The 13,329-nt window shown below is 36.7% G+C and overlaps 1 protein-coding gene across 3 annotated transcripts in view; it reads left to right on the top strand.

Annotated features, from left to right (window-relative positions):
- Window positions 1-13,329, top strand: part of CWF19L2 (CWF19 like cell cycle control factor 2) — a 92,906-nt gene that overhangs the window by 39,291 nt on the left and 40,286 nt on the right. For all 3 annotated transcript variants that reach the window (XM_058185416.1, XM_058185417.1, XM_058185415.1), the window contains one exon: window positions 13,110-13,235. In XM_058185416.1, coding sequence (XP_058041399.1) covers window positions 13,110-13,235 — 126 coding nt within the window. The remainder of the gene's footprint in view (window positions 1-13,109; window positions 13,236-13,329) is intronic.

The raw sequence follows: 13,329 nt of genomic DNA, 5'->3' as shown, positions 1-13,329 counted from the left end.
GCGCGACTGTAAATAGTATCATTATTAAACGCGCCCCCCTTTACGGAGGTCAAATGCGCCCCCCTTTATGGAGCCTCACGCCCCCCCTGGGGGCGCGCCCCACTATTTGAGAAGCACTGCCCTAATCCGTCATTCAAGTGCCTCAGATGCCCAAAGCATGTGATTTTCTACTTATTGATTACTTTTAAGAAAGCAAACAATACTTTTTTGATTGGTTATTCCTCCCATTCTTAGTAACATGTTCAAAGCACATAATCCGAAAGCGTTTTCCATTTTTCTCTTGGCATTTCTTATAAGTGCAGCTTCACAACCATTCCTTACCCCTGGAAAGACCATTACTTTAACAGTTCCAGTCTTTATTGTTATAAGAAATGTCTGTATGCTCAAGACCTTACGTTAACTGTAGGTAGTGCTTATTTAGCAAACCACAATTAGGGCTGTCAATTTGATCATTAAATGAAACAGTTGCTAAATAAAACTGTGCTTACGATTTCAGCTTCCCTTTGCTTTTCACGCCTGTGAAGGTCACAAATGTGAGGATTGTTTGCAAAATGACATTTTCATCACTGCAATTGCCAAACGAGGCAGTCACTAAACAATGACTACCTGTATTGCTTTTCTTTCTAGAATTTATTCTCCAGCACATTGTTAGCTTCATTTTTAAGCCTAAAAAAAACCCCCTATTGTCTTCGTTTATTCACCATCATCTATTCATTAGTCATACAGGTTGTTATTAACTATTTTTCTCGGTAACAGCATTAAGCCATTTTTTTTCATTTTCCATTTTTAGTTTCATAAAGAACTGTTCTAAATTGTTTTTAGTTTTAAGTAACAAAATAATATCTGCACATCTCAAACTCCCTTTCAAATTTTTTTTAGACCTTTCCAGCTTTATATCTTCCAATCTTGTCATTCTTTTTTTAAAAATATTTTTCATTGAGTATTTTACATTTTTAAAACCAAACATGTAATAACAAAAGAAAACAAGAAAAAAACCCCAAAACCACATACACTTACATCAAACGGTAAACTACAATATTAACAACAGATATATACAATTTTACAACTTTCAGCATCGACTTTGTCTTTACTCAACTTTTATCTTCCTGCTCCTTCTCTTTATTTTTAAATATTCATAGTTAACCTTTTTGTAAGCAGCGTCATTATTTACATTTATATCCTGTGTATTAATATAAAATTTCACTTTATATTCTTATTTCTTACTTTGATTTCTGTTTTCTAACCATGTATAAAACCTGCTCCACACTTTGTAATAATCCGAGTTGTCTCTTTCTTTGATCTCCATCGTTAATTTGTCCATTTCGGCGCATTCAAGGATTTTTTAAATTATTATTTCTTCTGATGATGTATTGGTTGACTTCCACATTTGCGCTGGAGTGATTCTAGCCACCATTAGAATATGCAATATAATATAATACAGACTTTTTTCCATTTTTCTATCAATCATTCCTAGGAGGTACACCTCCGGTTTAAAGTCCATCCTTTGAAGTGTAATCTTTAATTTTATACCAAAATTTCCTCACCTTAGGGCACATCCACCACATGTGGTAGCATGTCCCAATCTTGTCATTCTTCTACTATAACTATGTAAGTTAAACAAATATAGGGAAAAATGTGTATCCTTGCTTTACTCCCTTGCATATTCTGAACCACTTGGTTTCTCCAAATTCAGTTCTTACAAAAGTTCCTTATTCATTGTAAAATTGGTCAGCAGAAAATCAAGCTGTTCTGGCATGTTCATTAGCTTTAATGTGTTCTACATTATCTTATTTTAGCTAATTAATTTCATGTGCTTTTCTGAAATCTTTGGGTTAATTTAGTATTTTGCTGTTTTGTGAGATCTTAAGCAAAACTTTACTAGTATAAGGAATGATAATTGGTGTATTTTTTTTGCATTCTCCTTTTTCAATTTATATCCCAAGCTGTTTTTGATTTGGCCTCAGACTTATTTATATTTGCTGATGTAGGCTTGTTAGAAATTCTGCTTCCTCAAGTAACTTTAAACAGTTCAGTAGGTATTTCATTTGCTTCTGGTGCTTCCATCTTTAATAGGTAGCCTATGGCCTGTTGTACCTCAATTTCTTGTGGAATTAATTCCTGATCATTTACTCCTTCAACAAGATTTCATTTTTGTAATCTCATTTGGAAAAAAAAAAATCCAGTTTTCCTATCTTTTTAAATCTTATTTGATGCTACTTACTTATTTATTTATTTTAGCCGCCCATCTCACCAATAAAACAGAAAAAAATGATAAAAATGTAGAAATAACGATAGTAAAGGAATAAAACAATAAAAATGAATAATAGAAGTACAATAATACGAAATTGAAAAGATAAGCAGAAGGGAAGAAGGAAGTACAGGAGGTAGGTGGAATCAGCTAGTTAGCAGGAGGTTGGACTTCACTAGAAGATCTCCAAGGTCCCTTCCGCTCTGATGATGATGTACAGGTAGTCCTCGGTTTACAACAGTTGTTTAGTGACCACTCGACGTTACAGTGGCACTGAAAATATTGATTTATGACCATTTTTCACACTTATGACTGTTGCAGCATCCCCATGGTCACGTGACTTATACGCATGATAACTGACTTGTATTTAGTCATGTGATGCTTTTTTGCATCCTTCTGACAAGCAAAATCAATGGGAAAACCAGATTCAATTAATAACCGTGTTGCTAATTTAGCAACTATAATGATTCACTTAACAAATGTGGCAAGAAAAGCCATAAAATGAGGCAAAGCTCGCTTAACAAATTGTGGCTCAATTGTGGCTGTAAGTTGAGGAATACCTGTACCCATTTATTGGAGTTCATAACAAACATACATACTTTCACACATGTAATATATATGTGTGTATGTATAAGTATGTATTATATACCTATATATAATAACTTCCTATGTAGCTTTCCATTAGTCCTGAGTATTCCTACCTCAAGCTATAAATTGTCTCACAAGTTCTTTAGTCTTAAAAAGATCTCATTTTCCTGTTCTGTTGTATTCTTTGTCATTTTAGATTGAGCTCTCTTGCCCTTGTGTGATACTGAAACTATGCATTCAATTGTCGTATCTGCTTTTTGTTGTCTAGGACTTTCATCTTCTCTCTTGTTCTGGCTATCATAATAGCTTTCTTCTCTTTGAAATTTGGAGCCTTTTTCAGTGCCTGCTTCAGATTTGGGCGATGTTTCCTATCTCTTCCTCCAGCTTTTCAGGCTGATGTTTGCAAAAGGAAACATGCGTACTAAGTCCTAGCATTGATTTTACATTATAAGGATGTTCAAAATTCACCAATTGGGAAAGAGTATATTCTGCAGATCCCTGGACTATTCGGTTCCCCCCTCTGGACCATGCTGAAGTTTTTACTGCCTGTGCCATTCCACATGGTAGTTTGTCAGTTTCCTGAACAAAATGTTTAGATAGTATAGATGACATTTTTCATGGTCCAGAATAGGGAAGGAATATTCAGAAGTTCTCTCAAACATTGTGTGATCAATTTATACATCCCCCTGGCTGTATTTTTCAAATCACATTTTGCTGGCATGCTGTAATTTTATAATTCTAAGCTTCATATTTGAGACAATTTATAAGTGTAAGCTCCAGATTTGAGACAGTTCAGTCTATTTGACAATATGCAGCTGGAAATATCCAGACTCACCGAGTTGTCTATTTCCATTTTCTGTGTCTTATTATGTTATTTGATTTTAGTGTTATCTTTTTTAAATATAATTTGATTGAAAGTTTTAAAAATGACTAGAAATTTAATGTAGACTAAAATAGATTAGGACAAGTGAAAAGAAATAAATAAAAGAAAAAGAATAATGACAAAAAGAAAAATAGAAAAAAAATATCATGGTTGTTAAGTGAGACATCATGTAATTGTAATTTGTGACTATCCCTGCTGGCTTTCCCATTGACTTTGCTTGTTGGAAGCTGGCTGGGAAGGTTGCAAATTATAATTATGTAACCAAAGAATGGCTTGCCTTGATCAACATTTGATGTTTAGTTTAGTTTAGTTTACTTTATTGTCATTGCACCTCATACAACAAAATTCAGTGTACATTATAGCTATAAAAATAAAACACAAACACATATCCTTCGCATTCTATACAATTAAATTGAAAACCCCTGATATTGCATTAGCGTTACACTGTACAGTAGAATTCAATATAGTTATTGCTCTGGGATAGAAGCTGTTTTTCAGCCTATTTGTCCTTGTCCCTGTACCATCTGCCAGATGGTAATAGTTTTAAAAAAAGGGTGCCCAGGATGAGATGGATCTTGTTGTGTCTTCGGCCTCCCCTGAACCTGCCCCCCCCGAACCCCGAACCTGGCCTCTTGGCAGAAAGTGACTCAGAGAGCGAGGGGGAAGAGCCGACAGGGCTTCCCTCTGCGGAGCCTCCTTCTCTGGCTCCGCTCCAAGTCCCAAAGGCAGGCCAGGTGGAGGAGATGACGAGACCTCTATCTCCTGCATCTCCTCCCTCTCAGGCCACGCCTCAAGACCCAGCTGCTGACAATCAGTCGTGGCTGGACCCCCGGTATCGCAGACATGGCGACATCAAAAGAAAGGGTGGGGCAGGCCTAAAGAGTGCTGAGTCACGGAGCCACACCCCACAGGATATAAAAGCAGGAGGTGCTGCCCTATAGTTCTTGTGACGAACAAACAATTGACTGTTGAAAATGTTGGCTGTACTTTGACTCCTGGATTCTGTTTCGTTTCCTTCTGAACTTTGGGATTGTTCCAGCTCAGACTGCAGTTGCTCTGATAGATAAGAGGACTTGGCAAGAATAAATTGCTGGCACATCTAGTCAGTTTGTGTTTCTAATTGATTGTGGTGGTGGGGGGGACAGAACAGATCTTTAAGAATGTTTTGAACTTTTTTAAGGCAGTGGGAGCTATAAAGCTCTTCCAAAGAGAGGAGAGGGCAACCAGTGATCTTCTGGGCAATGACGTTAACCCTCTGCTACTGTGCAATCCGCAAACCATACACAGGTGCAGTAAATTAAAATACTCTCTATGGTGCAGGGGTAGAAGGTCACCAGCAGTTTTTCATTCAGTTGTTTCCTGAGAAGTCTCAGGTAGTATAATCTTTGCTGAGCCCTTTGCTTGAATTTCTAAACGAGATTCACTTCCTTCACACTTGCAGAGCTCTATGGGTCTTCCATTTGTACTATGGATTGATCTTAGCTCCCCTTCCTCCGCCCCCCCTTTTCAATCACCGGCAAAGGAGGCCCCATCAGGAACTCACACTGTTACTGGTGTAGCTCTCAGAGTATTGACGCTATTGACCCCTTCCATCACACCAGGATTCCATTACAATCCTCGGAAGATAACCGCTTCTTTGCAAACAGCTAGAATTGCAGCTGATGCCTTGTTGCTAAATTGCTTGCAGGCAAATGTTTTGAAAAAATAAAAAAAAAAAGATTTTTTTATTTTTTTGTTCTTTCCAGATATAGATATATAACGCTGGGGATTTTTACGTTTTGCCCCAAATTTAATTTTCACTCTCAGGGTACAATATGTTGCTAAAACCTAAACATTTTATCTCACCAACCTTTTTGCAGAGCACAATAATTAATTCAGAAGTTCATGAAGTCAGTGAACACATTATTTTGTGTGGCTGTTTTTCAGGCTTGATTTTTTTTAAATTTTCTTTTAATATACAAGTCGACGAACTTTACTCAGACCCTCTCCTTATAGTCTCAAATTATTTATCCTAATTTTGGTTGTCCCATTTTATTCTGGGTGCCTTGATATTAACCTGCTTGGTTGCCTGAATAATAAGTATGCATTCATATTTGCAGTCATTGATTAAGTAAGTTTTTGTTCACTTGAAATATCCAGTTTGACCAGTGTGGTTAAACCAGTGTTTGTCAGTTTTGGCAACCTTAAGATCTGTGGACTTCAATTTCCAAGAATTCCCCAGCCAGCAAGACATCTTAATATTGCCAAATTGAGAAACGCTGGTCTAAACATTTCCATCCCACTCTGCCTATTAATGCTATATGACATCTTTATCTAAATATTGCTGTTCTTTTGTTGATACTGGATCTGGATTAATTTAGCTTAGTTTTAGTATAGAGAATTACATTTATCTTGCACCCCATTGGAACTGTGTGTATGTTTTTCATTAGCTCAGCTTGTTTTATGTTTGTCTTTAAGAATCATTATTTTTCCCTTTCCTCCCCTCTCGGTGACAGAGCTATTCTTAAAAATTTATTAATTACCCAACAGATATTGAAAAAAGGTCCATTTTAATAGATAGTGACCTCATGTAATCAGTCTGCTTTGCTCAGCTGTGTGTTGTGTTCCAATTACACTGCGTGGAGCCTTTTCAGTTTCTGATGTGAAATTATGGAGAAGTCTATCTAAGAGCATATTTTACTTAGCATGCCATCCATGGAGCGGGGGTGTTCTAGGGGTAGGAGGCTTGTTGAATTAAAATGCAGGAATTGGTGGTAAAGCTTCTCCTATGTAATCTCTATATACAATTGTTATAAATATACAGTACATAATACTGGACTAATCAAATACATATGATATATGTCACAGTATGTGCAGCATGCAGTGAATGTAGCTTATAATTTTGAGGTAATTGTTTTGATGCCAAAAGAAGTAATTCGGATGCTTTTACGATCATGTTTTGATCAGTTAAGGCTTTTTACGTATGATAGTCTTTCAGATTTAAAGAAGACACGCTGATGTGCAGTTCATCTGTGAGCACAGAGGTGGCTCTGCAGTCCCACTCTAGTGTCTAACACAATGAAGGCACTGAAACTCCATTTTTGTGGTAATTGTGGGTGTTATTCTGCAATGCTGTTCACAGTTTTATTTCAGAATGTTTATGGAGATTCTCAATCATCCAGGTCATGGTTTTCCTAGAGGTACTTTTTTTCAAGAGGTAACTAGACTTTCTGGTTTTTCTTTGAAGATGTTTTACTTCTCACCCAAGAAGCTTCTTCAGCTCTAACTGGATGGTGGGGAATGGAAGGATTTATATTCCTTGCAGACAGCTGGTTTCTTTCTGTCTTTTTGTCTAGCTGTCTGCAAGGAATATAAACCTTTCCATTCCCCACTATCCAGTCAGAGCTGAAGAAGCTTTTTGGATGAAAAGCCAAACATCTTCAAAGAAAAACAAGAAAGTCCATGTCCCCCTTCAAAAATAGCACCTTTGGGACAGTTTTATACCAGTTTTTGGCAGCTCTTGTCTTCAGAACTGATGGAGAGGCTTCATAGCACAGCTTGACAGCAACTGGTGAGGAACTGATTATAAGAGCTCAAATGAATTTAGAAGGATGTGTCATCAAATGGATAACCTTCATATGCCTTGACGATTGCCCTATAGCCGTGATGGCGAACCTATGGCACATGTGCCACATGTGGCACGCATAGCCATATCAGTGGGCACACAAGCTCAGCTCCAATGCTCATGCGCGTGCCGGCCAGCTGATTTTCAGGGCTTCTGGGCCCACCAGAAGTAGGGGAACAGGCTCTTTCCTGTCTCTGGAGGGCCTGAGGGGAGGTGGGGAAGGCCCGTTTTTCTCTCTCATTTGGCTCCAGAGCCTCTCTATGAGTCTGGGGAGGGTGAAAATGGCCTTTCCCACCCCACTGGAGGACCTCGGGAGCCTGTCTGGTTGTCCCTGGAGGCTGGGGACACTTCCTGTCCAAGTTGGGAAATGGGCCGTTTCTGGGAGGTGGGGAATGCTGTTTTTGCCCTCCCCAGGCTCAGAGCGCCTCTGGAGCCAGGTGTGAGAGAAAAACGGGCCTATTGAGCCATCGCGTGCCAGGAGTGAGAGGGGTTGCAGAAGGGTCGCATGCACATGTGTGGGGGTGGGGAGCATAGAATTATGGTTGTGGGCACGCGCCCCTCCCCCAGCAGGGGATGGCATCACTGCCCTATAGTGTACTGGAGTCTGGGAAGAGACCTCGAGGTCAGTGCTGTGAAGAAATCCTACTCCATTGTGGCCTCCAGCCAAGGGGCCTAGAAGCTGCAGCTGCTGACAGAACCTGCTAGAAAGCCCTTGGCAAGGGCACAATGGGGCTGCAGAGCCATGTCCATAGTTAGCAAACCTGAAGGACTACCATACTGATACGTTGATCCATAGGAACTGTGGATAATTTTATAAAACATAATTTTATGCCTTTAACTTTGGAGAGTGTGATCTTCTGCAAAAGATGCAGTTCCTGTCCAAAATTATTAAATTTAAAATCTGATCTAGAGAGACTAGCTACCTTGACACATTGCACAAGGCCATAATGTGTGTTTGGTTTTATTTACTACATTATGTAAATCAGTTATTTATGTTTGGAATCAAAACAGGTTTTTTTATGTTTGGTATCAAAACACAGAACACAAAGCAAATAATCAAGGCTTAGAAAACCAAACACACATTAACGCTTCATGCAGTGTGTCAACATAGCCAGTCTTTAATTAGATGGTAAATGCTGGAGGGTACCCACCAAGCAAATAGTGAGATATTGATATTTACACATTCCATAAAGAAGAGGAAATGATGCTGGCACATATATGTATAAATAATAAATGATGTAAGCATACATATTCATAAGTAATAGAACCCTTCTACTGTTAACATCTTCAAAAAGAGAATAATTGTCTTAATGAAAAGAAACAACATATCAAGAGGTTGCCATGGGAATCTTCTGGTAAGATTTGCTGTGAGATAGCTGCTTCAAGGCTGTATTCCTTACATATCTATTTTATTAATGGGTCCCATTCATTTGAAAATTTACCACATTTATTAGTAAATCATAGCTTATGGTTTTTCATGTTATACAAACCCATAGAAACATGTTCTCTCTGTTAAGAAGTATTCTGTTCTAATATGTTCATTTATTTATCTGTAAGTACTGGAGTCTTCCAAATCATGAAATCAACCCCCTTTTAAAAGATGGGAAATAATGTTTGCATAATTCCTGTGATTTTTGTGATTCCTGTAATTTTCCAGGTTCTGGAAAATATTTCTGTTGTGGCTGAATTCAGTTATTGAGTATTATTGATACTCTTATTTCCAAACAAGTTAATAAGTGATTTTCTTCATAAAAGCTGAATACTTTTAAAATTATTTTAAAAATACTACATCCTTCTGGAAATCTGGTTCTTAAAGAATAACAACATGCTGGTTCTGCCTTCTTAAAACTAATTCTGGCCATCTAGTCAGCTGAATGGGATGGCAGAGTGAATCTCACCAGCTACCTTCTGGTGAATGAATATTTTGTAGGTAGCCAAGTGTAGCAGGGCAGCGTTTTCACGAAAAATTGCAAGTCAATTTCTTTGTGGCAGTGACTTTATTAAAGTACTCAAGATATATGAACATGGATTCCAAAGAAATTCATGCTGTCTTTTCCTCATCTACGTCATTTATATCATTTAAAAATGTAACTCTGTGGGTCGTGTAGATAGTATGAATTAGTTGACAAGAGAGAGAAGGGATGTTGGAAGTTCAACATTTGGAGGGAGGCAGATTTCTGTCTCTGATTTGCACATTTTTAAAGAAATGTTTAGGAACACCTAATGGAAAACATCTGCCACTATTCTTGAACAAACAATAAATAATAAAATAAACTCCTCATACTGATAAGCTCATCTGAAAGTAATTTATGAAAGAACTTCCCTGAAATTTGAATGAGGCTTTTTGATTGACAAATATTTACCACTACAATTCTTTGCGTATCTTACTGCATTTTTCATTGACTTACTTCAGAATTAGTAGATAATGTAAAGATACCAGTGCATAAACATTATATGGAAGATAGTTGTCCAATAGCAATATAGAGGGTTATGTTTTGGGCGGGAATACTAACAATTCTTACCAACACCTGCAGGTTATGAGGGATTTGTGACATTGGATGCATGGAATTCAATTTTATATATTGTTAGTGAGAAATTCTCATAGTTTGTTGGGACAGTTATATAAAGTAGTCCTTTAAAATAGTAGTTATATGGAGTAAAGTAGTTATATAAAGGGATTATTGGAGTCCTTTTGGACCATATATGAAAAACTTGTCCCAACAGCAGTGAACAACATGTAAGTAAAATGCTTTAGTAGAAGTATTATAAAACATCTACAGGGCATGAGAGATTTGTAATATTACATCTTTTAAAGGCTCCATGGAATTCAGTTGCATGGCAAGAAGAAATTCTCATTATTTTACAAACAACTGTGTGATTACCATTGATGGCAATATCCAAATTTTCCTTCTTTTTTTTTTATTCATATAAACTACTGTATTCATTATCAGGGACTTTTCTTATTTGAAGTACAGTATTTAGTAATTAAAGCATGCCCCGTATCTGTTAATAATACAAAATATTGCTTAGTAGTTGACAAATATTAATTTTTCTAAAAAAATTGCTTATGCAAAAAGTATGATTAATCTTTTGTGCAGGAGGAGAGAGATAGTTGCAGATCAAAATATAACAAGGCAAAATGTATAGATCTGCAGTTTTTTTCCACACTTCTTTATTATTGCTGTGTTGGTTTTTCTGAAGAATATAATTAAGCCCTTAGAGCTTTGATACTTCCATAACTGTAGAACTTTTTTTCTTTTGGGAGATCTTAGAATTTTCAGGGGGTGGGCTGTCATTTAGTGATAGAACAGATGTGAGTTCAACACATTGTTTATTTGCCTGAAAATGACTTGGATGGAGATTTATTTCAGCGTATATCAAAGTTGACAAAGTCAGTTTTAATGTGCCCAATTTTGATGACATTCCCCTTATTAGAGCTAATTTAATCAATTAACAGACAGTGAGCTGCTGCTTCTCTAATGACTGAGAGAGAAGTTTATATTCTGCTCTTTAATTTCTGTTTTCAAAGCTTATAAACAGAAATGCACACTTGCATCTTATGGAGGACTCTATTAGTGCAAGTAAGTTGAAAGCATCATTTCAGGTTTGGTTTTACGTGGTGACAGGTTTTCCTATGAAGCTTTCGTGGAAGACCAGGATAAGCTTGTCTGAAGGACACATGTAATAAAAGAGATGAAGGTTACAACATTTTGTCATACCTGCAAATGTTGTTGAAGAATAAGGAAAGGATCTGACTCCTGCTAATTTTCATAGGTGGAGTGGGAAAGTAACCTTTCTTTTATTCTTTTCAGCACTCATTATTCTTTGACTTGCTTTTCACATTAAATTAAAAGTCAGTTTGGTATAATATTTAAAGCACAGGACTAGAGGCCCCTGGACAATATAAATTCCAGCTTAGGTGTTAAGTCAGCTGGATGTCCTGGACTCTTTGTTAGTCCTAAGAAGGTGGTAATGGCAAACCACTTTCAAAAGCTTTGCCAAGGCACCTACAGTCACCAGGAATCAACACTGACTCAAAGACACAAACATACAGACACAATGTTAACTCATAGTTAATTGTTATAATTCAGTTATCATGTTGAGCCAAAACAAACACACCCACTATTACCATTCATTATGTTAAGAAAATAAACTAAATACGTACTTAATATACCCTGATATATTACTGATTGTAGGAATACAGATGGTACAGAGATAGAATTTGAGAGTTATTGGTAAGCAGACAAAAATAATAGTAATAGCAATAGCAATAGCCTGTAACCTTATATACTGCCCTCTAATGCTTTACAGCATCTTCTAGGCAGTTTACAATGTCAGCATATTGCCCCCAACAATCTGACTCCTCATTTTACCAACCTTAGAAGTAAAGAAGGCTGAGTCTACCAATCCTAAGCCCTGTCAGGATTGAACTTCAGGCTGTGGGCTGAGTTAGCCCGCAATACGGCATTTTAACCACTGCGTCACTACTGTTGGTAGAACATTCCAAACATTATTGGATAGGACTGCTTTGTTATTTGTACAAATAAAAAGTACAACTGTAGAAAGGTTAGCTACTTGGGAAAGTACATATCCTTACTTTAGAAAAGAGGCTCAATTCCATTTCCAGATTCTCTTAGAAACTTTTGACGAAATTAATCCTAATGCAAATTATATCCTTTTAACCTAAACTCGATCCCACATTGAGTAGAGAATGGTAGATCAGTTTTTTTCCTCCACAGTAAATAGAATAGAATAGAATTTATTGGCCAAGTGTGATTGGACACACAAAGAATTTGTCTTGGTGCATATGCTCTCAGTGTACATAAAAGAAAAGATACGTTCATCAAGGTACAACATTTACAACACAATTGATGGTCAATATATCAATATAAATCATAAGGATTGCCAGCAACAAAGTTACAGTCATACAGTCATAAGTGGAAAGAGATTGGTGATGGGAACGATGAGAAGATTAATAGTAGTGCAGATTTAGTAAATAGTTTGACAGTGTTGAGGGAATTATTTGTTTAGCAGAGTGATGGCCTTCGGGAAAAAACTGTTCTTTTGTCTAGTTGTTCTGGTGTGCAGTGCTCTATAGCGTCGTTTTGAGGGTAGGAGTTGAAACAGTTTATGTCCTGGATGTGAGGGATCTGTAAATATTTTCACGGCCCTCTTCTTGATTCATGCAGTATACAGGTACTCAATGGAAGGCAGGTTGGTAGCAATTATTTTTTCTGCAGATGACAAAAGTGACATGATATTGATAATGACATGACATGATAAAGATGACATGATAGTGGATAAACACAAAAATCTGGCATATATTACCAAGATTGATTGGGCTCTGATGAGGGTGTAGTTTTGATTTTCCATGACACTTTCCTATCAGCTCAAGGTAACATTTCATGTCAGTCACAAAAGAACCTGGTCTATATTAACTGGTCTGTAACTTTGAAGTGTGATGAAATGCTGTTTGATCATTTAAACGTTATAGGGAATAATGTGTACAATACATGTCCAATAAGTTAAAATATTTTCAAACATACTTATAATCAGCACTTAGTGGATGAAATTATACCAAATGGATCTTTTGTATGTGTAGAATATAGTTTTTGCTCTTAGAAGGATCTTAATTCTATATTTATTTTAATAGGAAAAATTGTTTTGAATTTTCTAGATTTCATGTTGTTTAAATGGCATATTTAGTATATAACAGTTGTTGAATTTATAAATTAAGGTGCAACACCTGCTTCAGTGTTAGTTAACTCTCTGCTTTTTTAATATAGAAAACTAGTTTTCAAGAAGACCATGAAGCGATCTTGGTCAGAACTGATAAATCTGGCAGAGCATGGCCTGCTAATATTCCAGAAGAAACATCGGATCATGTAGGCAGAAGGAGGAAGAATCAAATGGTGGGTGTTATATATGTATATATTATTTATTAGTACATATGTATATTAATAAAATAAGTAATATACTCCCTAAACATACTTGGCATTAGAGCAG

This window comes from Ahaetulla prasina, chromosome 5 (assembly GCF_028640845.1).
Source record: "Ahaetulla prasina isolate Xishuangbanna chromosome 5, ASM2864084v1, whole genome shotgun sequence".
NCBI classification, from domain to species: domain Eukaryota; kingdom Metazoa; phylum Chordata; class Lepidosauria; order Squamata; family Colubridae; genus Ahaetulla; species Ahaetulla prasina.
Note: the sequence above shows the minus strand (reverse complement) of the source record. Positions and strands in the feature narration are given on the sequence as shown.